Source organism: Haemorhous mexicanus, chromosome 17 (genome assembly GCF_027477595.1).
Source record: "Haemorhous mexicanus isolate bHaeMex1 chromosome 17, bHaeMex1.pri, whole genome shotgun sequence".
Classification (NCBI taxonomy): Eukaryota; Metazoa; Chordata; class Aves; order Passeriformes; family Fringillidae; genus Haemorhous; species Haemorhous mexicanus.
This window is the reverse complement of record NC_082357.1, coordinates 1,866,076-1,893,119: the sequence shown is the minus strand read 5'-3', so window position 1 is coordinate 1,893,119 and position 27,044 is coordinate 1,866,076. Positions and strand designations below refer to the sequence as shown.

Sequence of the window (27,044 nt, the reverse complement as noted above, 5' to 3'; positions counted from 1 at the left end):
GGGTGGCACATGAGTCACACTTCCTCCCTACGCCCGTTCCAGCGCGATGCCGCCGCTATTTTTGGAAGTTTTTGAAAGCGGATCAGCCCCGAGAAGAGCAGCTCGTGGATGCTCCCCAGGCCGGGCTGGCGTCCCCCCGTGTCCCTGAGCCGCGCTGGGGAAGCCCCCGGCAGCCCGGACCCTGCGCTCTGCTCCCTGCTCGGGCTGCGTGGGAACTCCCTCCTCATCCCACGGCCCCTCCTGAGTCAGCAGCGAGCTGAAGCACCATCCTAGCGGCAAAATATTACCTTTTAAAGGGCTTGTTTGCGATTGGGGTGGGACTTCGTGCGATGCCAGCTTGGCGTTGATCGCCGTGCTCCCAAGGAGCGGATCACTCCCGGTTATTTTTACTCCCAACCCCCAATGTTTTAGCTGGGCCTGCAGTACCTCACAAAGCGTCTGTGAGGAAAACCGGGCACAATCCAGCTCCGGAATCGAGGGGTGGATGAAATCCGAGGCGGGAGCAGCAGCTGAATGTCACAGCCGGGCCCTCCTGGCCTTCCCAGCTCGGAAGGATCTGGTTTTACGGGATGCTGCACCCACACCCACACCATTCCACACCTGGCACCCCATCCCCTTCCCTCCGCTCCTCCAGGACCTGCCCAAATCGAGGACTGTTTTCCTTTCAGAGCAGTGATTGTGTTGCTCATCCTTCCCCCGGGGACTGGCCAAGGTCAGCGGCCGTGCCCCCGGGCAGCAAACCCGGAGGGGACGCGGGAAGGTTGTGGCCCTGCCGGCCAGGCGACACCTCTGCCGCGCGGGCGGTGCCTTGGCAAACTTTAGCTCTGTTTTTTGTGGCTGGAGCTTTTGCCTGGAGACGAGCAGCTCCTGCCCCGCGGGCGCTGCCGGGCTCGCAGCACCCCGACCTTGCCGGGATAAAATTAGCCCCGTTCCCCTTTGGATTAAAGGCAGCTCCGCTCCGAGCGCTTGGGCTCCGAGACGTCAAACGGCAGCGATCCCTTTTTTGTCTGGATAGGGGAGGGGAGAGTCCTGCCAGCCAGCCTGGTGACAATGGCATTGATTTCCTAGACCTCTCAGCGTGGCCAAATCTGTATTTTTAGCCGGGGAAGAGAAAAATACGAATCACGTGTCAGAGCATTGCTTTCGGTGCCCTGGTGGGAGGGAAGGAGCCAGGAGCCGTCGCTGCTGGAGCAGGGAATGGGCAGGAGTCGCTGCCCGGTCCCCGGAGTGGGGCTGGGGATGCTCCGAGCATCCATCCCCGGCACTGCCCCAGCCATGCCCCGCACAGCTCTGGCCTCCTGCAGGGCGGTCCCCACTCCCACGGCATCCCGTCCGTCCCCTCCGCATCCCCCGTGGCCGTTTAGCTTCCGGGGCAGGCGCTGCCTTCATCTCTGCTTCCCTGCCACCGCCCCCTCCTCCTCGCTCTCCCCAACCCTGTTCTCATTTCCCCAAGAAGACTTTAATGAAATCTGCCCTTAATTAAATCCACATCATTTGCATAATTACCAGGAAATTGAAATTAGCCTGCGGACGTGGCTGGAATACATTTGGCATCTGGCAGCCCTGGCTGTTTGGAGGGGGCTGCACGGAGGGCTGCTGGGTGCCCCCCACCCGTAGGTGCCCCCCACCCGTAGGTGCCCCCCATCCGTAGGTGCCCCACGGTGCTGCTCCCCACATCCCTTCCCTCCCTTCCCGGTGGTGACAGGGTGGAAGTGGAGGGACAGCCAGTGCTGAGGCCACGGCAGGGCAGAGGCCGTGCCCTCCACCCCCGCAGAGGCTGCATCACCTTTCCTTTAGTTAGTAAAAAAAGAAGTTTCACCGCCATTGAGAAATTGTTTGTTGCTTTTATAACTATGTATTTTGTCTTTTTTTATGGTTTCAGTTGTGGTTTTTTTAAATCCTTTTCAACAGTGACAAACTGAGGTAACGTCTGTGACACTACAGCCTCTCCTACGGGAAGAAAGTCCGAAACCCGACAGCTGAGGGAACTGGAAATAAAAACCTGACAACCTACGGACACAGCGACCTCGACGGGGACAGAAATCACACCGGGCACCCCCTGGGGCACACCCGGGCGGTGCCACCGAGCCCTCCCGGGGTGGCCGGGATCCCTTATCTACATTATTGCACGAAAGATCGAGGACATCGAGGGACCTAAGGCAAAGAGGAGTAAAACCGGTGCCTAGCTCTCTACGTGGGGCAATGCTACGTCTAACGCCGGGCCCGGGGGGTGCCGGGGACGGGGCACGGCGGGGGCGGGGGCGGCCCCTGCTCTGTAAACTGCTGCTGCTGCTGCTGGAAAGCGTTATAGCCCTTTGTGGGGAATTGGGGCACCGGGGCCGCCCCACGGCACCCACCCCGTGGGAGGGAAGCCCGAACCACAGCAGGGTGCTCTCGCCTTGGGGTGCCCCCACAGCTTACCCACCGCGGCGGTGGGGTGAGCTCCCCGCTCTGCTGGGTGCTCAAATCCAGGAGGGAAGGTGTGACCTCCACGCACACCCCAGGACCTTGTCACTAAGGGGCCACCAGTGGCTGCTGCCACCACGCCCTGCCTCGCTGCAGCCAGCCACGGCAGGTCTATCCCGCTGCCGCTTCCCCGCCAGCCCCAGGGGAGGGTGACAGGTTGGGGAAGGGGTGACAGCAAGGAGGGGTGATGGGGACAGCACAGAGAAGCAGGTGGGCCCACGGGAGGCCGCTCGGAGCTCCTTGCCCTGCTCCCGGGCTGTGCAGGCCAGCCTGGGGGGCACCGCTGCCATCTCCCCCCGTCCCTGGGTACAAAGGGTCTGCAGAGGGGCCGCGGGGACATCGGCACGGCAGAGCCAGCCCGGCCCGAGTATCCAACCTGCTGGATGGCCGGCACCAGCCAGAGGGGACCCATCCCTCCGGCAGGGCCCGAGCCGAGTGGGGCAGGGCAGGGGGCACGGGCTGCCAGTGGCAGTGGCTGGGACACACAACGACACACAGACAGGGACACTTGCTACATCAATGGCTGCCAGCACCTCCCACGGCAGGGAGGCAACCGGGGCTGCCGGGAGTCCGGGGCTGCTGGCAACCCCCCGGCTCCCCATCACCCACCTCCCCACCCCCTCCCGGTCCCCAGCTGTGCGGCAGGGACCAGTGGAAGAGGGCAAATCACCACCCACCCACACCTCCCCAAAGGCCTCCTCCACGGTGCAGGGTCATCGGCCTTCCCGCTCCCCGGCGGGGTCGAGCAGGGGTGGGGCAGAGCCAGCGCGCCGCCCGCTGCTCCCGACTCTTCCTCCCCGCCCGGGGAGACCCCTCCCCATGCACGGGAGAGCCTTGGAGGGGGCAGCACAGCCGTGGCTGTGGGTGCCCCCAGCCTCCCCAGCAGTGAGCGGTGCCCTCGGCTGCGCTCCGGCCACTGGCCTCGCCCAGGCGGGGCGGGGGGGATCGGCATCCTCGGCGCTACAGAGCGCAACCAGTTCTGTCCTTTTCCTGTTCCATCGTGTTTCTTTTCCTTTTTTTTTTTTTTTTTTCTTTTTTTTCCTTTGGGAAACCCAGAGCCCGGTCCCGGCTCGTGCCACCACCACGACGCGCTCCCCCCGTCCCTGTCCCCGGGGCGGGGGGACGGGCGGGTCGCGCAGCCGCCAGGCGCCGCCGTCACACGCAGATCTCTATTGCTGTGGCCAGGACCATCTGCCCCTTGCCCTTGTCCTGCCGTCCGTCTGTCCTGCTCGCCGTGCCCGGGGCGGCTGCGCCGGGCTCGGGGCGGGGCGCTCCGCTCCCCTCGGTCAGGACGGTCCTCTTGAGCGGGGCGGGGGTGCAGGAGCCGCCGGCCTCGTGGCAGTGGGGCCCGGCCGGGAGCTTGTCCCTGGCGTGCTTGCGAGAGCGGTACGAGGGCCGGCACCGCACCTCGGCCATGAGGTCGCACTTGATGAAGTAGAAAACCTCCTTGACGGGGCAGCGCTTCTCGGGGTCGAGGGCCAGCAGGCGCTGGAACATGCGCAGGGCGCTGTCCGTGAAGCGCCGCCACTGCGAGGGCAGCCCCGCCAGCCGCCCCTTCTGCCACCGCACAAACTCCTCGAAGAAGGCGTCGGACGCCACCGCCGCCTCCCAGGGGAAATTCCCGGTGAGCACGCAGAAGATGAGCACCCCGAAAGCCCAGACGTCGATGCTGGTGTCCACGGCGAAGCCCTCGGCCCGGCCGGCCTGGCACACCTCGGGCGCCGTGTAAGGGATGGTGCCGCTGATGCGCTTGACGCGGCAGCCCACCTTGCGCGTCATGCCGAAGTCGGCCAGCTTGACGCGGCGGCAGTCGCGGTCGAAGAGCAGCACGTTCTCCGGTTTGATGTCCCGGTGCACCAGGCTCTTGCTGTGCATGTAGTCGAGGGCCAGGCCCAGCTGCTGCACGCAGCGCTTCACCAGCTCCTCGGGGAGCCCCACCTGCGGGGGGGACACGGCGTCAGCCACCCCCACCGAGCCCCAGGGGGACCCACCCAACCTGGGCACCCACATCTGCGTGGTCTGATGGTCGTGGGTACTTTTATCTGGGTGCTCTGCGGCAGGGGATGGTGGTGGGTCATGGGCCACCCAAGAGATGGGTGGTGGATCTCAGGCCCCCCATAGGATGGTTTGGGTTGGAAGGGACCTTAAGGATCATCCAGTTCCACCCCCTCCCCTGGGCAGGGACCGTTTCCACTGTCCCAGGTTGCTTCAAGCCCCATCCAACCTGGCCCTGGACACTTCTGGGGATGGGGCAACCACAGCTTCCCCAGGAGAACGGTGATGGGTCTCAGGCCATCCTAGGGATGGGTGATGGGTCCCACACTTGTTTGTAGGTACTTGAGGTCAAGCACAGGGGCAACTTTGCTCAGCACCCCCTGAGCCCCCACATCCCACAGAGGCTCCTACGGGAGGTGCTGGGGTCCCACCTGAGGCGGGATGATGTCGAAGAGGTCCCCGCCGGGGGCGTACTCCTGAGCAAAGACGTAGCAGTCCTCGGTCTCGAAGACCACGTCGAAGACCTTGATGATGAAGGGGCTGGAGGAGAGCGTGTTGGTGATGCTGAATTCCCGCAGGAAGTTCTTCAGCTTCGTCTTGCTCTTGTTGACAAACTTCAGGGCCATCTTGGTGCCTGTGGAGGGCAGGGGACAGGAGTGAGCCCTTGGCTGGGACAGACAGACGGGGCCCCCGCTCCCAGCAGACGCCCCGCTCCCCTCACCTGTGCTTTTGTGGGACACCAGGTCCACCTTGCCATAGGTGCCCTTGCCGAGCTCGCGGATGAGGTCGTAGTGCTTGGTGATGTCGGTGCCCGAGAGCGTGCGGATGGCCAGGGACTGCATGTCCTCGGTGATCAGGGGCACCCCGCAGCAGCCCAGCTTGCGCGACGGCTCCTGCTCAATCGAGCCCGCGCTCATGGTTGCGCTGCAAGGCACAGGTGGCACTGCTTCCGTGGGGGCTGCAGGGCCATTGTGTCCCATCCCGTCCCATCCCATCCCATTCCATCCTACTCCATCCCATCCCACCCCACCCCATCCTGTCCCATGCTGTCCCTTCCCCAGGGCTCCAGCCATGCCAGGGTGGTGCTGAGCAGCCCCGACTGGGTGCCATCCCTCTGTCCCCAGGGGCCAGCAACCCAATGGCTCTGGAGGGGATGCTCCAACCTCCATGGGGGCTGCAGTCATGTGGATGTTTGAAGGCAAAGGGAGGGGTCCAGGCAGGGCAGAGACAGGGACGAGGACACACATGGGTACAAACAGGGACACACACATGGACACATTTTCTCAGGCCTAGTGTGTTCCTAGCCTTGCTGCAGGACAGGAGCAAACGCCCTTTGGGGGTCCCCTCTCCTGCCGTGTCCCCAGCGGGGACCCCAAGAGCCAGCCCTGTGTGCTCCAGCACTGAGCCCCCTCCAGAGCTGAGCCTCACCCCAGCTGGGGGAGCTCCAGGCTGGAAGCAGGGCCATGCCCTGGCACCAAGGGGACACAATGGCTCTGCAGCAAATTCCTCCCTCACATCTCTCTGACCATCCACCAGCACCAACTCCTGCCCTTCGCTGGCCAGGGTGCCAGAGTGTCTGGTGTGGAGAATCCCAAAATCCCAGACTGCTTTGGGGTTGGAAGGGACCTTTCTCCAAGCCCTGCCCAGCCTGGCCTTGGGCACTGCCAGGGATCCAGGGGCAGCCACAGCTGCTCTGGGCACCCTGGGCCAGGGCCTGCCCCCCCTGCCAGGGAAAAATTCCTTCCCAATATCCCATTCATTCCAGCCCTCTGGCAGTGGGAAACCATTCCCCTTGTCATCTCATTCCAGGCCCTTGTCCCAAATCCCTCTGCAGCTCTCCTGAAGTCCCTTGAGGCACTGAAATGGGCTTTAAGGTTTTCCCAGAGTCTTCTCTTTTTCAGGCTGAACAATCCAAATTCTCTCAGCTTTTCCTCATACATAGTGGAGGTGTTCCATCCCAATAATCATCATTGTAGCTCCTCTGGACCTGCTCCAACATATCCACATCTTTTCTGTGCTGGGGACCAACAGCTGGATGCACATTCCTAGTGGGATCTCACCAAAGCTGAGCAGAGGCCGGCCCAGCCAGCAGCACATGGGCAACAGAACCAACATCCCTCACTCCCAACAAACCAGGAATGGTTTTCTCCTCACTCTGACCATTCCCACAAGAAGATCCAAGCTCAGAGTCACCCACCACACCACCAGAGCAGTGAAACCACCCCAGCATCTCCTCTGATGTCTTCAGGGCACTCCATCACTGCACAAGCCCAAACCCTAGGCAGCCAGGGATGTGGGGAGGGCACTCGGTGGCTGCAGGTGGGTGAGGATGGGCAGAGGGAGCCCAGGTGGTGCTCACGGGCTCAGCCCCATGCAGGGGCTGTGACAGCCACCCCAAATTGTGCCAGACACCCCACAAAGCACCTGCAGCACCCCACGGTCGGGCTCACACACAAGGATCCTCCCAGCCCTTTCCCAAAAAGGCTGAGTCGGATCTCCAGCTTCTCCCTCCTTCCTTTCTTCCTTCCTTCCTTCCCCCCACCGTGCTGCCTGTCATCCCAAACCAAAGCTCAGCTTCTTCACTTATTATAGTTATATTTTTTCCCTGGGAAGTTGGGGAAAAAATAGAAAAGGAACTTCAACATCATGATGTTCCAAAAATGTAACAGTTTGACTCATAAGATCTCCGAAGCAGCTCATCTCCATAGTGTTTCATTGGCCCCCTGGCAGAGGAGCACCATCTCAGCGTCTGGGTGCTGGAGGTGGAGGTGGATCAGCAGCAGCTCGCTGGAGGCAGGACTGAGAACAGCCCCCAGCATCCTGCACGAAGAATTCCGGCTACGCTCGGATTTACGGCTGCTCTCATCAATGTCCCTTAATTAACCGGCATTGGAATGCAATTATTCAAGTCGGGAAGGTTGGGTTTGGGAAAAAACCCTGCTGGTTGGATGGGAGAGAGGAGAGGGAGGGCTGGCAGCTTGTGGAAGTGCTCTCCAAGTCAAGGGCTGTTTGCTTTTCCCCTTGGCTCAGCCTGTTGGGGTTTCCAGGTGTCTCCTTCCCAGGCAGAAACCGAGGAGCATCCACGGGAAGCGGGGATCCCGCCGAGTCTGGTCCCGTGCTGCGGCGTGGGCTGGCACAGCTGGCACCGGGATGTGCTGCCAGGGATGGGGACGGGCCGGGATCCTGCACGGCCAGCTCCGAACAACAACCCCGCCTGGCCGGGGCTAACGGGAACCCGGGGCCAGCACCGACCCCAGGAGGAGCCAAACAGCGGCGGTGACCAAAACGCCGGCACGCCGAGGCCTCGGAAAGCACAAACACAGAAGTTGCCATTAAAAATTGAAAGCTTTTGGAAACACGTTGGGTTTGATGTGAGCAGCGAAGCGGGGCGGCAGCAGGAGGCAGAGAGGGCTCGGTCCCAGCGCCGTGCATTCCCAGGGGCAGCGGGGATGCGCGACTAGCAGGGCACACAGGGATGGCAGTGCCAGTGTGGCAGGAGATGCCGGGGTTGAGGTCGCATATCCTTCTGCAGCCAGGCCAGTCCCACCAAGGAGCACCTATGTGGCCACACACCAGATCGGGTCACTCCAGAGCCACAACGGGGCCTTTCCCGGCAGCCCAGCTCCTCTCCCACCCCAAAACCCTGGAAGAGGAGGCAGCACCACGTCCGAAGGAGGACAAACACACCTCTCCAGCTCAGTTCCAGGTGCTCCTGAAGGAGCTTGCCCGAGGAGGGAGGAGCATCGCGGCCGAGCTCCCCACGCTCACGGTCCCAGAGTGACAAAGGCAGCGAAGCTGCTGCCGCGTGGCCCCGGGACCTGCCGCTCACCACAGGCGGTTCCTGCCGTCATCTCTGCATCCTGAACCATTTCTCCTACTATTCAGACTAAAATTGTTCTGTGTTTAAGCTTCAGAACCGTTTATCTCATTGAGTGAGGAGGATAATCCACCCACCTCTTCCTTGCTCCCTGGCAGGTATTTATAGGCAGCCACTCGTCTCCCGTCGGCAGCTGCCGCTCCTCTTCCCCAACCTCCCGGCTCCATCCCCAGCACCGTGGAGCACATCCCGGAAGGACATTATCCCATAGCCACAGCCCAGCAGCCGAGGCTGGCACCGACAGCCCTGCCCCAGCGCTGGTCCCTGCCGGGGGATGCTTTGCCCTGCTCTGGATCCCGCTCCGCATCCAGCTCCGCCGCACGCCCAGCACTGGGCACATCGGCTCTGCCGATAACTAATTGCAAACTCATTAGGAGCTCATTGAGAGGAGCAGAGGCCGCCCGGGAGAGTTGCCCCAGGCTCCCGCAGAGAAGGCTGCTGGAGCCGCGGCTGCTTGGAAATTAAGAGGGAAAGGGGGAAAAAAATCCCTCTGGCCACATCAGAGACTGACAGAAAAACAACCCAGTTATTGAGGGAGGTTACAGGAAAAGGGTTTGGGCTGAGCCTGATGCACGGTTGAGCACTGGGGGCTGGGACTCGATGAAGGGAAAATCTATGCAGGGCAGGGGTTCTGCAAAACCCGGATTCCTCTTTGAAGAGGGGAGAAATGTGAAATGCAGCAGTGGGATGGGCACAGGCCCACGCTGCTCTGTCTCTGCACTTGGCAGAGATTTGATTTCCCCGTTTCCCATTCCCAAACCCTCAGTTATGAGCACGTAACACCAATTCCCATCCAAGCCCAGCAGGCTGGAGGCCAGGGCATCCCTCAGGAGGGACCTCCCTCCCTCCACACCCAACCAGCTTCCAAACCTGCCCTGTTTCCCCTGAACAACACACTGAGCCAGCAAAGTCATGCCCTGGGCCCTGCCAGAGCCATCCCCTCTCCCAGTTCTCCAGATGCCAGCACCACTCTGGTGTCACTGGAACGAGGGGCCAGCGGTGCTTTGGCCGTGCCCCACGCTGAGCTGCTGCCTCCCGGTGCCCCACTGCATTCCCAGCCCCTGCCACCTCCATTCCTGCCTGACCCCGTTCCAGGGACATCCTGTCCTCTCCTCCGTGCCCCTGGGACCCGCACAGCAGATTTGAGCTGTGCTTCCCGGGGCTGTGGCACGCTGGAGCCCAGGGAGGGCTCACAAAGGCACCTTGGCCTAACGGGGACAGCGTGGCTGTGGGGGCAGGACAGGAATCTCACCGGGGCCTGGAGCCACCGGCACCACCATGGCCAGGCAGCCTCCAGCCAGGCCGGCCACCACCTCCCACCTCACCCAGAGCAGCAAAACGGGCACAGGGAAAGGGTTCCTGCATCCATGTGCCACCCCAGGGCCATCCAAAGCCTCTCAGGACAAGGCGAGCATGTCTGGGAGGTCACACATGGCCCAGGGACATTGGCTGCTGGCAGTGGTTTGGGGACAGCCCTTCTGCCAGCATCCAGCAGCCCAGGAGGGGCAGAGGCCATGGGTGGGGCAGTTCTCCATGTGCAGCTGACTCCAGAGCAGCGGGAAAGGCTGGAGCACCACGGACACACCAGAACCAGCACCAAAGCTCCAGCGAGGCACCCGCAGCGCCTGGCACTCCCTAGTGCCCCCAGCGCAGGGCTGAGCTGGCACTGAACTCCAGGGTATCCAGCAATTCTCATACCAGCTCCTTGCCCAGAGCAGAGCAGCCTGCCTGGCAGCAGGATTCTCTTCGGCAAAGCCAATGAACGCCCAGCCGGGCACGGGCAGGAGCTGCTCTCCCAGTGCAGATGTTCCAGATGCAGGGCAGGGTCAGGCCCTGTCACACCCATCCGTGGCGTCCCCCGCTGCAGGAACCATCTCCCGTCCTGGCCAGCAGCCTGTGACAAGCTTCCTGAGCCTTTGGTGCCAGGATTCAGGTTTCACACACCGATTCGGGAAGAGCAAACAAAGCAGCGCCGGGACTCTCTCCTCCGCCGGCTCCCCGGGGAGCCGCCGCTCCTCCTTCCTGCCACCGTCCCCTGTGCCCTCCGCTCTGCTCTCCCGGAGCTGCCAGCAGGATTTTCCCTGCCCTCATGCACACGGGGCTGTCTCTGTCCATCGGCCCCGATGACAGGACCTTGGCTGCCTTTCAGCGCTTCTGGCCTCCCGGGGTTTTTGCTGCCGAGCAGGATGGCTTCCTTAGGACCTCAGCTCCTCCAGCCTGCAGCTCCTCCCGCCTTCGCCGCCAGCACCGGGGACTTATGATTACTTCATTGTTTGATTGGTTTCATCAGCCTGTCATCATCTCCCTCCCAAAAACTCTTCCGCCAGCGCCGACAGCACCGCACGGTTGGTATCTGCAAAGACAAACGCCCCGAGCGGCACCTGCCCGACCCCGCGGCAGGGCCAGCGGGCCCTCGGCCCCGCTCGCTTCTGGCGACAACAGGGACACGTCCCTCTGCCACAAACCCCGGCCTGACTCCGCTCCAAGGCGCTTTGTGTGCCCCCGGCTCAGCCTGCCGCCGGCTGGGATGCTCCCGTGAAGGAGATGCTCCCACCTCCGCCGGGCTCTCCTCCCGCAGCAGCCCGGGCAGGGCACGGTGACACGGTGACACCGGGCAGGTCGGGGGATCGGCACACGGACAGCCAGCCCCGACCTCTGCCGCCCCGTGGGTCCCGGACAGAGGGGTGCCGAGGCCGGGCCGCCCCGTCCCCGGTCCCCGAGCTGCGCTGGGGCTCCCGGCTGGCGTCACCTGCCCGCGGCCACGGCGGCAGCGAGGCCGGACCGGGAGGAAAGTGGGTCACGCTCCCCCTTCCCCGCTGCGGCCGGGGAGCGCCGGGGTGGGACGGAGGCCGGCCCCGCGGCCCGGGGACAGCGGGGACAGCGGGGGACAGCAGGGGAGGTGAAAGGGGAGCTAGGGCAGGTGGCGAGGGGACACAAGGAGACAGCAGGGGACGTGGTGAAGGGATGCGAGGGGAGACAAGGAGAGATGACGAGATGACACGGGGAGATGATGAGGGGACAAAAGAGGACACAATGAGGAGAGACAATGAGGGGAAACGAGGGGAGATGATGGACGGGGCATGAGGGGAGATGGCAAGAGGACATGAGGGGACATGAGGGGAGGTAATAGGGAAGACAGGAAGCTGGTGAGGGAAGACAAGGGGAGGTGAGGGAGCATGAAGGGAAACAAGGGGAGATGAGATGGGGAGGTGGTGAGGGGACACAAGGGGACACAATGAGGGGACATGAGGGGACACGGCCTGAGCTGCCCCCGAGGCCGCCTCTCCCTGCTCTCCCCTTCCCCTGCTCCCAGCCCCCTTCCAGCTCAGTGCACCCTTCCAGACACCCCCAAACCCGCCGGCAGCCCCCGGGGACCAGCCCCGCGGCCCCAGCACCGCTCGGTGTCACTCACGCCCCTCCGTCCCCGTCCCTCCCCCTCGCCCCCTCCGCCGTACTGGGGCCGCCCGGGGCGCAGGTGCCACCGGCCGCAGGAGGGACCTGGGGCGGGGGGGGCGACCGATCTCGGGGGCAGCGCCCGCACCGCGCGGTGCCCACCCCGCTCCATTCATCCCGGAGCGCCGGTTGTACCGGGATGGGGGTTTTGTCCCCTCCCCGCGCCGTGCGGGCAAACAAAGGGCGGCCTCGGTACCGGGCGGGCAGCGCCCCCCGCACCCCCATCTCCGTATCCTCATCCCCGCACTCCCATGCCCGTGCCCCATCCCCGCACCGCCGCCTTACCGGAGGGGCGAGCCGCCGCCGCGCCCCTTCCCCGGCGGGAGAGGAGCCGCCGCCGCCGCCGCCGCCGCCGCGCTCCGCCCGCCCCGCCGGGCTCCTCATGCCGCGGCCCCGCCGCCGCCGGAGGAGCGGAGCGGAGCCGAGGGAGCGGAGGGAGCGGAGCGCGGCGCCCCCCGCAAGCCCCGGCAGCGCCCGCCCCGCGCCGCGCTCCGCCCGCACCGGCACCGGCGCCGCCCCGGGGAGGGAGCGCGGAGCGGGAGGAGCGGGAGGCGCGGGGGGGCTCCGCCGCCGGCCCCGCGGGGATGGGGGGATGCGGAATGAGCGATGCGCGATGCGGGGCGCTGCTTGTCCCCGCCTCCCGGTGTAGCCGGGGGGAGTGGGTGCGGGAGCAGCCCAGGAAAGGGGGGTCGGGGCTGAGCCGCCCCCTCCCCGCCGGGCGCGGAGCTCCGTTACCGCGGGCTCGGATGGGAGCAGAGCACGGCGCTGGGGACAATAGGGATGGGAGCGGCGCTCCGCAGGGGGCGGCTTCACACCCGACCCCCCCCCGAGGCTGATCCGGGGGTCGCCAGCACTGTGCAGCCGGAGTGCCCAAGCACAGCACCGTGTCCTGGGCCCTGCTGTCCTTGAGCCCTCCCAGACTCTGTTCCCTCTCCTTTGGCACAGGTGATGCCCTCGTGGTGTGGGTGATGCCCACCCTGGGTCAGGGAATGGTTTGGGTTAGAAGGGACCTTCAGGTTCATCTCGTTCCAACCCCTGCCGTGGGACACCTTCCAGGCTGCTCCAGGCCCCATCCAACACGGCCTTGGACAGTTCCAGGGATGGGGTGGCCACAGCTTCTCTGGGCAACCTGAGCCACCATGGCACAGGTGATGCCCACCATGGCACAGACAGCCCCCCAAAATGCTGTTCCTCAATGTGTGCAGGACATATGGCTTCCCCTGTGGCTCATGAATAGTGGGAACGTTCAGGCTAAGCCAGGGAATGCCAGATGAGGCAAAGACATCACGGGGGCTTCCCTTCAGGTGCCTTAAATTTGGCAACACTTTCAGCAAGTGATGCCAGAGCTGGGCACCAGGAGCTCCCAGGCACCCCCAGCCTGGGGGACAGTGACAGCTCTCCAGGAGGAAGGCGAGGGGGTGGCACTGTGCTCCCTCTTGGAGCATCCCTGGACACACCTCGTCTTCCGAGGTTTCCTTCTGTGCCCACCAAGGCCAAGCAGGGAGGTTTAACACTGGCCAGGATTTGCTTTGGCACTTCCTTGTCTCTCAGCTGGGCGCCAGGTCCCTTGGCTCCCGCGGTGTCACTATAAAGGCTTTAAAGCCCCACAGTGGTGGGGCTGCCCCACCCTCCGAGGGGGACTGCGGACTGTTCCCACACACCGGCCGTGCCCGCCCCGCTGGACCGAGCCGTGCCACTGCCCCCGAGCCCGCACAACGCGGGGAGGGCCGGGAGCCACCGGCTCTGACTCACGGATGGCTCCGCTCCGCTCGCGCTGAGGATGCAGAGCAATTAAGGCTTTTCATGAATGACTTTAAGGCAAGAGGCTGAATCACACTCCGACACTCCGCTTTAATTTGTGCCGGCTGTGCCACTGTCACCCTCTTCCCGCCCGGCAGCTGCGCACGGGGCACGGCCAGCCCCGGGCAGGGGGGCGGCTGCGGCCCCTCCATCCCCTCCGCTCGGGTCCTGCCACAGCTCCCGGCTCCTGCGGCTGGGACGCTCCAAGGGTGGCGATTCCCAGCGGGATGGAGGCATGGGAATGGCGCTGGGAGGAGAAATGCTGGAGCGCAGTGCCCCGGCCAGCCGGGCTGGGCTGGGTGGGGGCTGGCGCTTCCCGGGGCGGCGGCTGCGGGGCTGGCAGGGGGCTGGCATGGGGCTGGCACGGGGCAGGAGGGCCTCTGAGCAGTGGAGGTGCGCGAAAGAGGAAAACGGGGGACACGGGCAGGGCTGGGCTGCGCTCGGTGTCACCGCAGCAGCGCACACGGGCCAGGGAAAGGCACAGCCCGCTCCATGGGCCGCTAGGGAGGGGGTGCCTCCAGGCTCGCCCCTTCCCGAGGTCCCTCTCCCGCCGTGTCCCCTGCCTGTCCTTGCGGTGCTGTCCTGGCTCCCGCAGCCTCCCGCTCGCGGCTCCTCCGAGCTCTCTGTCAGCTCTCTCCCTATTTATAGCTCGGGGCTGTTTCTAGGTCAGGCGGGAGGTGCCGGTGCCCGGGGAGCCAGCCCAGGGACCATGGCGGGGCTGCAGGGACACTGTCACACGCCCCACACGTATGTCAGCTCCCAGTGTCACCATCCTGGTGCTGTGCCCTGGGTACACAGGGGCTGAGCTGGCAGCGGGACCAGCTGGGCCTGGCAGGGCTTCGTGGCATTCCGTGGGGCTCTGTGGGGCTTAGCAGGGTTTTGTGGGGCTCTGTGGGACCCCACAGCGTTCAGCAGGTCCTCATGGGACTTTGTAGGGCTCAGCGGGGCTCTTTGGGATGCCATGGGGCTCTGTGGAGCTCTGTGGCCTCCATGGGGTTCAGCGGGGCTCCGCAGGGCTCCATATGACTCCAGGCGGTTCCACGGGGCTCCGTGGGGGCCGCCAGGTCCCTCTGGGGCGTCTCTGTCCCTCGGTGGCACGTGAGTGACACGCACACTGAGCCATAGTAACACCAGTTGTACCAGGGAGCGCCCGCACTGAGCTCGTGGTCTTCAAAGCACTCCCGGAATATTAATAACTAATTAAGATTAACGAGATGAAAGGAGCCAGATCAAACATGTTTATCACCTCGTGCAATCCCAAACCGTGCAAAGAGCCCCCGCCTCCCCGAGGGACCACGAGTGCTCCTGGGATTTGTGCTCGGAAAGGGAATATCCGGCTCGTGTACATCGTGGGATGCGCTTGGACAGGGTGGGCAGTGGGAAATGACCTAGAAAGCCCAAAATATTCCCAGCGTGCCGAATCCCCTCGGAATTCAGGGAGAAGGTCGCTTGTCCCTTCGCCATCGCTCGGCCACAGCGGGAGCCAAGGGGCTGAGCCCCACCGGCCGCGGGCCGGGGTCCCACGGCCACCCGCGCCTGTCGCGCTCCGGTGACAGGAGCCAAAGCTGCCGGGGATGCTACGGGGATGCTGGGAAGGAGCAGCGGAGGGAAAGAGGGAGGGAGGGAGGGAGGGAAGGCGGGAGCGGAGCACGCCGGGAGCCGCAGCCCGGGCGGGGGGACCCGCTCATCCCGGGGGGCTCCGGCGTGTCCCGCCCGCGGGGCCAGCACCCCCCGCCCCAGCCCGGGGGCACCACCTGTGTCCCCTCTGTGCCCCCTCTGTCCCTGGGGACAAAGTCCACCCTCGGGGACTCCCAGGGGAAGGGGGCGGTGGGGCTGGTTCCCGCAGCCGGGGCGAGGGCTCGGAGCCCCCAGCTCGGCGTCCCCCCGGGCGCGAGCTGCCACCCCAGGCGGGGACAGCCGAGGGGGACTCCCGGGGCTGCTCTCGAGGCCAGGGAGGGGCCGTGGGACAGCCCCGCCGGTGACAGGCACACGCCGAGCTCCTGCCAGGGGGTCCGACCCTCGGGGGGCTGCCCCGGTCCGGAGCCCGTGCCGTGCTCCCGGGGCTGCGAGGGACCGAGCGGGACGGGGCGGGCACAGCGCCCCAGGGGATGGATCCCGGGCCGGGCCGGGGTAGCACCGGCCGCAGTCGGGACCTTGGGAATGCCGCTGAGCCCGGAGCACGGTGACGGCTGCTCAGCCACCGGGACGGAACGGGACCGGAGGGGCTCTTTGGGATGGGCTGCCCGGGGAAAGAAGCACAATGGGTTTCTTCGAGGGGAAGGAGGGGCTGAACTGGGGGCACGGGAAGAGCCACGGGGCCCGCCCTGGCACCCCGGTGGTACCTCGCTACCCCCAGAGCACCCGGCACCGCCCGCCCGCCGCCTCCGCTCGCTGCCCGTTCTCCTGGCACCATCTAGAGGCTGCGGGAACGGGCACGGAGGGACGGACACACGGGGGATGGGGAACAGACACGGGGGGACGGACACGGTGGGGGACGGGAACAGGGAGACAGACACGGGCTGACATAGGTGAAAAGACATGAGGACAGATACGGGGGGACAGATACGGTGGGACAAACATGACGCGGCAAACACGCGGGGACAGACATGGGGGACAGACACACTGCCACAACACCCACGCGTAGGGCCCACGCACTGCCCCTGGCACAGGGGACAAGGTCAGGGCCAGTGCTGGTGGTGACAGAGGGTGGTGGTGACAGGGTCAGGGGTGGTGACAGAGCGGGGAGCACCTCTGGCAGCACCTCCTGTCACCCCGGGGAGCCCCCCCGGCGGGGCTGTGCTGGAGGTGACAGGCGATGGCTGCTGTGACCCCACGGGATGGAGACAGACTCAGGGACAAGCTGGTGACAGCCGGGGTGGGGGGGTTCAGGGACCAGACACACCCCCACCCCCAGTGCAGCACACCTTGAAGCAGGGCAGGACAGGGAGAAGCCTCTGGGCACAAGCCATGGGTGTCCGTCCCTCGCCGTCCCCAAGCAGGGACTGTCACCCCGGGGACCTTGGGCCACCACACTGTCCCCCCGGCTGCTCCCTGCCTGGCTGAGGGTGCCGGGCTCATGCCACCTGCGGTCTGACACAGGCTGGGTGCCCCTGGTCAGCTCCGAGCCCGGGCTGGCCTGTGGGACAGGAGCCCTGGGACCGCCGTGCACACCCTCGGCCAGCAGCACCCACGGCGCGGCCCTCCCGGTCCCTGGTGCCCCTGTTCCCCACCTGGGCACTGACTCACAGGAACTGAGGCTCCAAAACCTCATGATTTGCACCAAAACAAACCCCACAGCTTCCTGCTACCCGTGAGGAAGGCCAGACTGCCTGGGTTGATCCAGCTGGTGGCTCTGAGGCCCCCCAGACCTCGCTGGGGACAGCCAGTGCGTGGAGGGAGCAGCCAGGGGCTCTGCTCGGGGCTGGCAGCGTGGGACAGGAGCTGGCAGTGGCTCAGTGCCACCGAGGAGCAGTTGGGCACAACGTGTGCCAGCACTCGCCCCTCGCATCCTGCCGCCTGCCCGGCTCGTTCCGGCTCCGCTCACTCTCCTTGGCTGTGGCTCAGCAGCGCCGATGGCAAAGGAGATTTCGGGAAAGGGGGAGGCGAGCGCCGGGGCTGCTGCACAGAGGGACGGGCCTCGGGGAGCCTGTGGCTCTCCTTGTGGGCCCCCCAAGTGCCCTGGGCCCGGCCCAGCCAGGCAGGGAGGAGCAGAGACTGCCCAGGGCCCCTGCCCGGGGGAGCGGGGATGGCTGGGACGGCTCCAGGATGAACTGGGGATGGTTCTGGGATGGCTCCGGGAGGCCCTGGGTGCACACGCTGCTGCCCAGAACCCCACTGCTCCCATGGGCACTGCAGCAGCGCTGAGCTGGCACGGCACGGCACGGCACGGCACGGCACGGCACGGGATGCCCACCGGTTCCCTGCTGCCAGGGAAGCACATCCCGGGCGGACAGACGTGCACACAGCACCGGCTCCGGGCTCCTCTTTCGGGAGAGGATGCTCCCGGTCCCGAGGAAACTTTGGCACGGCCCGCGCCGGGCGCTGCCCCCCGGTCAGGCTCGGTGCCCGCTCCGTGCCGTGCCCTCCCTGCGTTCACAGCAGCGCCGTGACCCCGCTGGGGCCGTCCCGGGCACTCACCTGCGCAGGTGCAGGGGCTGCAGCTCCTCTTTCTGGAAGCAGACGAAGCAGAAGGAATCCATCGCTCAGCTCCGGTGGCCACCGCGCCCGGGCGAGGGTGACCGCAGGGCAGGCAGTGCCGGAGGGCTGCTGGCATCTTCCTCCCGGTGCCGGCGCTGGCCGGAGGCTCACGCTGGCCCTCCCGGGGCCATGGTGCCGGGGAGCCCGTCACAGTGCCGGGCTGAGAGCCGGGATCCGCCGCTCCCCGGGCATGGAGGCGGCTCCGGGCCGTGCCCCGTCCCGCGTCGCCCTCAGGCCGGGGCCGGTGATGGCCAGCGCCACCGCGGCACCCATGGCGCTGCCCGGCCGGGGCACTGCTAGCCCTCAGGGGCTGCCAGCAGGGACCTGCGGTGGCATCAGCGGCACCGGGGCTCCGGCAGGGTGGGCCGAGGCACCGGCCAAGCCCTGCGGGTTCAGAGGCCGCGGGAAGCGGCTGCCCCTTGGCACCGGGCAGCGGCGGGGGTGGGAAGGGTCCCCTGCAGCAGGTGGGGTCCGGCGGGCTCTGACAGGGTCCAGCGCGGTCTGGAAGGGTCCGGCAGGGCCCGGCAGCCGGACACACCGACGGAGGGGGAAAGTTGTGCCGTCGTGGAGCGGCGGCTCCGCGGGGCCCGTCTCACCGGCAGAGCAGCCGCTCGCTCTGACAGCTAAAGCAGCGTGCGAGTATTAATAGCTCCCGACTCCCGCGGCGAGGCTGGAAATTAACTCCTCGAATGCCGCCTGCCCGGGCTCCAGCCGCCCTCTCCCGGTGCCCGCTGCTGCCTCCGGGCTCGCCAGCACGGGCTGAGAGCAGGCAGACCCAGCCCGGGGCACCGCGAGGCACCGAGAGCCCGCGCTGTGTCCCCCAGACACCCCCAGGCTCTGGGCAGCCTTGGCACAGGGGACGTGGCACAATCAGGGGGAAATCTCTTAGCCCGGGTGCTCGTAGGGGGCCCATGCCTGCTGGGGGTGGCAGAGGTGCCACCCCTGGGTGTTCCCCTTGCACGGGCACGGTGGGACAGGGCACAGCAAGGAGCCCCACGGTGCCTGCTGAGGGGTGTCCTTGCCCCACTGCAGTGTCCCTTTGTCCCTAGATGAGTGTCCCTGTCCCAAAATGGACATTGCTGCAGGCAGTGTCCAGCTGCTCCACGGGGATATACCAGGCCAGGCTGGGTCAGGAGCCCCCAAAGCCACACGGCCCTGACGTGTCACTGTTCCCCATCCTTTGGGACTGGCTCAGGGACAAACAGGTCCTTGGTACCAAATCCTGTTCCCACCCAGTGTCCTGGGCCAGGAGCAAAAGCCACGTCCTTGGGAAGGTGAGCAGGAGAACAGGGAGAGGTTCCCCAGCCTGGCCCTGGGCTTCGTCATCTCTCCCTGCATTATTCAGTGAGTGGCTCTGCCTGCTCCGGCCACACCCCTGCTAATGGCAGAAATCGATGTCTTTTTAATTCCTCATGGCCAGAAAGCTCCTGCCTGTGCTGCTCTGGGCCCTGTTCCTCAGGAGACTCTGATGATCCCAATTTTGTCTCACAGACTCTTGGAATCTCAGAATGGTTTGGGTTGGAAGAAACTTTAAAGCCCATCCCATCCCACCCCCTGCCATGGCAGGGACACCTCCCACTGTCCCAGGTGCTCCAAGCCCTGCCCAGCCTGGCCTTGGGCACTGCCAGGGATCCAGAGGCAGCCACAGCTGCTCTGGGCACCCTGTGCCAGGGCCTGCCCACCCTGCCAGGGAGCAATTCCTAATTCCCAATATCCCATCCAGCCCTGCCCTCTGGCAGTGGGAGCCATTCCCTGTGTCCTGTCCCTCCATGCCTTGTCCCCAGTCCCTCTGCAGCTCTCCTGGAGCCCCTTTAGGTCCTGCAGGGGCTCTGAGGTGTCCCTGGAGCCTTCTCCTCTCCAGGTGAGCACCCCCAGCTCTGCCAGCCTGGCTCCACTGGGTCTGTGCAGGGTGTTTGCAAAGATCCTCTTTCCATGCTGGTCCTGGGGGCTGGGAGAAGCAGCACCAGCATCCCCCAGGCAGCACTGGGGGAGTCCATGGGATCAGGTCTCCCAGGCCCCCTGATCCCCTGGTGCCAGGGCCTGGCATCCACCCAGGCACCCACTCACCAGGAACATGCTGCAGGAACAACAAAAATGTTAAAATTTAATGTCTTGGCTAATGGGCTGAGCAGGGCTGAGCAGAAACCTGGAGGAAAAGGGAAGAGGATGAGAGTGCCCAGTGTCTCATGGCTTCCCCCTGCACCCTGTGCTTTCTGGAAAAAGCCACCTCCTGTGGCTCACAGGACCCTCCTGCCTCACTAAATAAAATCCCACCACAGTGTTGGACCAAGGGGCTGGTCACAAACCCTTGTGGCTCCTGGTGGGGCCCCACAGGAGCTCCTGGTGGGGGACAGACCCCTGAGGATGAGACCTTGCCCATGGGAACCCAGGTTCCACCATCCCCCTCCAGCACCACCTGCAGCTCTGCTGGTGTGTCCTGAGCTGTGAGATGTGCCTGGGCTGTGTGTTCTATTTCATCTGTCAGAGCTGGGGCAGTTCTCTGCTGTCCATGGGGCAGTTCTCTATCTCTCCCACAGCCCATCCTCCCTCCAGGAGATCTCTTCTATCCATGGCCACTGAGTGTCCCTGCAGGGCTGATCAAATTCCAGCATCCCATGGGGAGATGCTCTGCCCAGGGGAGGAGCCAAGCATTCCTCCCTGGATCCAATCTGCCCTGGGAACAGCCCAGCAGCCTTTGCCCACTGCATTCCCAGAGGAGCAGCTTTCTCCTGCCCTGCATTCCCAGAGGGAGAGCAGGCCCATCTCCAGCAGCCCTGGAGCTCCAGAGGAAAACTCCCCCCTTGTGCAGGATCCCTGCTCCAGCAGAAGCACAGCTGGCACTGCAGGAGGGCTGAGCCCCCCTGGGATGGGACTGTGCCACCACCCTGAGCCCCCCTGGGATGGGACTGTGCCACCACCCTGAGCCCCCCTGGGATGGGACTGTGCCACCACCCTGACCCACAGGGAGTCAGGGCCTGCTCTGACTCTGGCAGGGCTGTTTTGTATTAGTCCATCTTTATTTTATTTTGATTTTCTTCCCTAATAAAGAACTGTTACTCCTATTCCCATATCTTTGCCTGAGAGCCCCTTAATTTCAAAATTACAATAATTTAGAGGGATGGAGGGAGGGAGGGAAGGAGGGAGGGAGGGAGGGGATATACATTTCCCATTTCAAGGGAGGCTCCTGCCTTCCTCAGCAGACACCTGGCTGTTCAAGCAGAGACACGGCGTCCCCCAGAACCGTGGGATGCTGAGAGCAGGGAGAGGCACAGAAGGGCAGCTCAGGACATCCTGCTGTGCTGTCTGGGTGGATTTGAGGTCTGGGAAGAAGGCTGGGACAGACTGAACTTGGTGTGGGTTCAAAAGAAGCCACAACGTAAACGAGTCCTTTCTCCCCACCTGCAAGAGAGCAGAAGGAGAGATGTGCCCTGGCTTCCAGCTGCTCCTCTGCCTCTGGAGCTGCTGGGAGGGCTGGCTGGGACACTGGCATGAATTTCCAGAGCTCTGTTTCAAATATTCTCAAGCCATCAGACCCACAAAGCCTGGCTGGAGCTGGGTTTGCTGTGCTCCCCTCCACGTGTCCTTTGGGGACCTGCCCAGTCCCCGTGGGCTGGGAACAGCCACCCTTCAGAGGGAATGGGGAAGCCATTCCCAGGGGTATGAGCAGTGCCAGAACCCCAGAATAGTCCCAGATAATTATTCCCTGAGCAGGAGTGGAGGCAGGAACACCTGGCCAGGACCAGCAGTGGCCACAAAGCCACAAATGTCCCTCACCCAGCAGCGTGCCCAAGGCAGGACCCAGACCCATCCCAGGGAAGAGCTCCCTGTCCCCAGGCTCTGCTGGGTTTATATCATTAATTATCCACTTTTGTACTTTCCTCAGGAATTTGGTCTCAGGAATTTTTACCTGCTGGGTTTTTACAGCTTGCTAAATAAGCAAATTCCTTGCCAAGGAACTTGGGAGCCGTGGGGAGCCGTGGGGCTTTGTGGACAAAACTTTTCCAGGCTGCTTTATTGGACTTATAAAACACAGTTTAACCCTTTTCATCAAGTTGCTTTGCATGAGGTGGCAGGGCAGTAAAATGCTCATTTCTCCATGGCATTCCCAAAGAGTTGCAGCTCAGTTTGTGGCAGGAACAATAAAGGAGATGGGAGCAGAGGGGAGGGATGTGAGGGGAAGCACAGGCAGCTGCGTGAGGCTCAGACTCACCCTGAGGGCAAAACCCAACCGCTGCAAAACAGGAATAGAGCAATTAAATGAGATTAATATTTGAATGTGGGATTGAAGGGGCTGGAATCAAGGCTGGAGCAGTGCAGGAGGCTTGGAGAACAGGCATTTCAGTGCCTGTTTGTAATAAAAATTGAGAGATAAACCATGTGGTAACAAATTATTTTCACAAATCCTGTTCCCTTCATCTCCCCAAACAGCTGTTCAGCTCCATGGCATTTCCATTCCTTCTGTGTTTTTAAAACATCAAGTTACCAAATAAATTCAGAAAAAAGGTGGATGGCTTCTCCAGCCTGGGGGCTGGTCCAGGCCCAGTCCAAGCCCTGCTGCTCCCTCCTCAGGGATGGAGGAGCCCCAGATTGAAACAAGGGCTGGCACAGCCACTGGTTTGGGGGGGCTGCTGATTTTCTTTGAGAAATGACATTCCCAACAATGGGAAAAGCAGGTCTGGGTCCTGGCATGGCCACGTTCCCAGGACAGGCTCCTCCTCGTGCTCCAGTGATGCTGGAGGCTGATGGGGAATTCCCATTTTGTTTTTTCACTGATCAGCAACAGCAGGAGGTCCCTGACGGGGCCATGTCAGACCTGGGGTTTCCTGTGTGAGGCACAAGGACCCCGGGGACACCTGGATGTGTCTAAAGGGGGCCTGGAAGGAAGATGGGCACAGACCTTTTGTAAGGGCCTGGAGGGACAGGACACAGGGAATGGCTCCCACTGTCAGAGGGCAGGGCTGGATGGGGTATTGGGAATTAGGAATTGTTCCCTGGCAGGGTGGACAGGCCCTGGCACAGGGTGCCCAGAGCAGCTGGGGCTGCCCCTGGATCCCTGGCAGTGCCCAAGGCCAGGCTGGATGGGGCTTGGAGCACCTGGGACAGTGGGAGGTGTCCCTGCCATGGCAGGGGTGGGATGAAATGACCTTTAATGTCCCTTGAACCCAAAACTTTCCATGCTTTACGATTCCTTCACCTTGGGACAGAGGTTTCTAAAGCAAAGGCTGGCAAAACTCAGCCTCACATCCCTGAAAGCTGTTCCACATCCTTGGCCTTTGCAGGGACAAGTGGGATAGAGGAGAAATCTCCCTGTAGAGATCCAGGAGATCAGCAGGAGGTTCCTTCTTCAGGTTCCCTCCAGCTGCTCCATCCCTCCCTCCTCATCCCAGGCACCTGGGGTTGCTTCTCTCTCGGAGACTCCAGAAAATCCCCTCCCCACCCCACAGGGGTGGAAGCAGCAGGTCCCTGGCTGGGGAGGCTCAGGAGATCCCTGTCCCTACTGTCCCCAGCTCCTCAGAGCACGTGGTGTCTGCACCCAGCCCTGCCGGGATGACAAAGGCTGATAACGGGATTATCCTTTTAATGATCACCATGGCAACGAGCCCGCATATCCCAGGGGAGCCCTGCAAGGTGCCAGCTCCAGCCTGGGAGCCACACGGACACCTCGGCTCAGCCGGGGCGTGGAGAGGGCTTGGAGGGGGTTTGGAGCAGTCAGAGGAGCTCTGGAGGTGTTAGGGAGATTTTGGAGGTGTTGGAGAGGTTTTGGAAGTGTTGGAGAGCTTTTGGAAGTGTGGTAAAAGTTTTGGAGGTGTTGGAGAGCTTTTGGAAATGTTATGGAGATTTTGGAGGTGCTGTAATGGTTTTGGAGGTGTTGGAGAGTTTTTTGAGGTGTTGCAATGGTTTTGGAAGTTTTGGAGAGGTTTTGGAAATGTTATGGAGACTTTGGGAATGTTGTAATGGTTTTGGAGGGGTTGGCGAGGTTTTGGTGGTGCTGGGAACATTGAGGAAGTTTTGGAGGGGGTTTGGAAGTGTCAGAAGAGTTTTGGAGAAGTCAGAGGAGTTCTGGAGGTGTTATGGAGATTTTGGAGGTGTTTTGATGGTTTTGGAGGTGTTGGAGAACTTTTGGAGGCATTGGAGGGTTTTGGTGGTGTTTGGAACATTGAGGAAGTTTTGGAGGGGGTTTGGAGGTATCAGAGAAGTTTTGGAGAAGTCAGAGGAGTTCTGGAGGTGGTGGAGAGGATTTGGAGGTGTTGGAGAGATTTGGGAATGTTGGAGAGATCTTGGAGGCATCAGTGTTTTGGTGGCATAGGAAATATTGCAGAGATTTTGGAGAGGTTCTGGAGATGCTGGAGTGGTGTTTGGAGGGGTTTTGGAGGAGTTTTGGGGATTTTTGAGAGATTTGGAAGGTGCTGGAGGGGTTTTGGAGGTGTTGGGAATGTTGAGGAGGGTTTGAGAGGTTGCAGGTGTTTCAGAGGTGTCAGAGGGGTTTTGGAAGTGTTTGTCAAAAAGTTCTGGAGGAGTCAGAGGGGTTTGAAGGTGTTGGAGGAGTTTTGGAAGCAACAGAAGATTTTGGGAGTGGTGGAAATTCTGCAGAAATTTGGAGGTGCTGAAGAAGCTTTGGAGAGGCTGAAGATATTTTGGAAATGTTGGGAGATCCTTGGAGGTGTTTGAGGGATTTGGAAGGGGGCAGGTTTCAGAGGGTGTTGGAGGGATTTGGGAAGTTTCAGTAAGGTTTTAGAGATGTTGGAGAGATTTGGGGAAGGCTGGAGGGGTTTTGCAGGTTCTCAAGGGGTTTTGAAGGTCCTGGAGGAGTTTTGGAGATATCAAAGACATTTTGGGGGCGTTGGAGGGTTTTGGAGGAGGCAGAGAAGTTTTGGAGGCATTGGAGGGGTTGAAAAGATCAGAGAGGTTTTGGGGAGGTACTGGAGAGGTTGGAGAGTTTGGAAGGGGTTTGAAAATTCTGGAGAAGTTTTGGATAGGTTGGAGAGATTTTGGAGAGGTTGCAGGGGTTTTGGAGAGGTTCTGGAGGTGATGGAGAGGTTCTGGAAGTTGGAGGGGTTGAGGAGGTGTTGGAGAAGTTTTGGAGGTGATGGGGAGATTTTGGAGACATTGGAGAGATTTTGGGAGTGATTGAGAGGTTTTGGAGGGGTTAGAAAAGTTTTGGAGAGGTTGAAGGACTTGTGGAGGTGATGGAGAGGTTTTGAAGGAATTGGAGAAGTTTTGGGGGGTTGGAGAGGTTCTGGTGGTGATGGAGAGGTTCTGGAGGGGTTGGAGAGGTTTTGGAAGTGTTTGAGAGGTTTTGGAGGTGATGGAGAGGTTTTGAGAGGTTAGAGAAGTTTTGGAGGGGTAGGAGGGGTTGTGTAGATGATTGAGAGGTTTTGAAGGAATTCGAGAAGTTTTGGAGGGGTAGGAGGGGATTTGGAGGGGTTGGAGAGGTTTTGGAGGGGTTGGAGAGGTTTTGGTGGTGATGGAGAAGTTTCAAAGGGATTGGAGAGGTTTTGGAGGAGTAGGAGGGGTTGTGGAGGGGTTGGAGAGGTTGTGGAGGGGTTGGAAAGTGTGGTAGGGCATTTTGGAGGTCTTGGGGAGGTTTGGAGGTCTCGGGGAGGTTTGGAGGTGATGCAGAGGCAAGTTTGGAGCCGGGGCTCTGCCTGGGGTGCACACAATGATCCATGGGCTCCTCCAGGCCGTGTCTCCTCAGCTGCTCCCCCCTGGGCAGTTCCACCCCCAGCCAGGCCCAGGAGCAGCGTTTTCCCTGAGGGATGAGCAGGACTGAGGCTGTTGGGGTCAGTGCTCTGCTGAGAGAGTGGAAATAAAATCCTCCATGATGGAAAATCCTCCTGGAGACCCACGGGACCGCTCAGCCCTAAGCTCCTTGTGGAGCTGGGGACAGTTCCAGCCCCACAGATGGCTCCTTCCCCCTCCTCCCGGTGTTTAATCCTCTGAAGGAAGTGCCAGCCTTTGCAATGTCCCCACAGGGCTGCTGTCCCCTCTAAAGCCTGCTAAGCCACCAGGCTGAGCCGCCTCTTGTCACTGCAGGTGCCGCAGGAATTTGGGAGCCATGAGGAACACTTTGATCTGCATCAGCCTCACAGGTTTGGAGTTCCAGTGGTTCCCAGCTCCTTGATTTTGGGAGGCAGCAGCTGGGGCCTGGATTTCAATTTCCCTAATGTGAACCCCCTGGATGAATGGATCTGTTGATGTCTTTGCTCCTGGCCAGGTCAGGCAATGGAAGAGTGATGGCCACAAGGAGCTCCAGGCTGAGGCAATCCCGGGACATGGGAACAGCCAAGGGATTCCCTGCCACGGAGCTTTGTTGTCATTGCTGGGGAGGGCTGGAAGGGTTGGGGGTTTGCCTCGCCCTGGTTCATTTAATTACTTAATTAGTTACACAGGCACAAAGCCAGGAGCCACATCCGGAGCCCTGGGAGCTCCTCACGGGGCGGGAGCCAGGAGGCAGCGCTGGGAGCTGGCTGGGGACAAAGCCCAGGGCCCGATCCAGGGGCAGGAGGCTTCTGCAGGCTCAGGTCCAGGCCCTGGCCCAGGTCTGGCTCCATCTCTCTCCTATTCCCATCCAAAATCCCATCCCCATCCCATCCCCAATCCCATCTCCATCCCCATCCCCATCTCCATCCCCATCCCCATCTCCATCTCCATCTCCATCTCCATCTCCATCTCCATCTCCATCCCCATCCCCATCCCCATCCCCATCCCCATCCCCATCCCCAATCCCATCCCCAGCCCCATCCCATCCCCAATCCCATCCCCATCCCCATCCCCATCCCCATCCCCATCCCCATCTCCATCTCCATCTCCATCTCCATCTCCATCTCCATCCCCATCCCCATCCCTATCCCATCCCGTCCCACACCCAATCCCATCCAAGCCCCGCCCACAATGGGCATCTCCATACATAGCCACGCCCACCAAGGCACAGCCCAATCACCTCCCATTTCCTGGCGCGCGGGAAAGCGCCTCCGGCGCACGCGCATTGCTGCGGGGGCGGGGCCAGGCGCAGCTCCGGGCGTGCCCTTCCCTCAGTGCCCCGCACAGCGCCGCGCCCTTCTCCAAGATGGCGGAGGGCAGTGCTCCGCGATGATCTACGCATGCGCCGATCCGCTGCCCGGCTCTGATTGGCTGCGGGCGCCGGTGAGCGCTTCCGGTGGGAGGGCGGGGCGGGCCCGGGATGCGCCTGGCGTAGCCCCGGCACCGACACCGGCCCCGCACCGCGCGGGCCGCGCCGCCCGCCGCTGCCGCCCGT

At 62.7% G+C, this 27,044-nt stretch overlaps 1 protein-coding gene across 2 annotated transcripts; it reads right to left on the bottom strand.

The window, feature by feature from the left end:
- Positions 1-1,824: 1,824 nt before the first annotated feature.
- On the bottom strand, positions 1,825-17,994 carry SBK1 (SH3 domain binding kinase 1). Of its 2 annotated transcripts, none has more exons than XM_059861831.1 (4): positions 17,729-17,994; positions 5,183-5,385; positions 4,893-5,095; positions 1,825-4,404 (listed from the first exon to the last, which is right to left on the bottom strand). In XM_059861831.1, exons 1-4 carry the CDS (start codon positions 17,788-17,790, stop codon positions 3,622-3,624), a joined length of 1,251 nt encoding a protein of 416 aa, XP_059717814.1. In that variant the 5' UTR covers positions 17,791-17,994; the 3' UTR covers positions 1,825-3,621. The 2 variants fall into 2 exon arrangements, with proteins under 2 accessions (XP_059717814.1, XP_059717815.1); XM_059861832.1 differs by lacking the exon at positions 17,729-17,994 and adding an exon at positions 12,077-12,136.
- Positions 17,995-27,044: the final 9,050 nt, after the last annotated feature.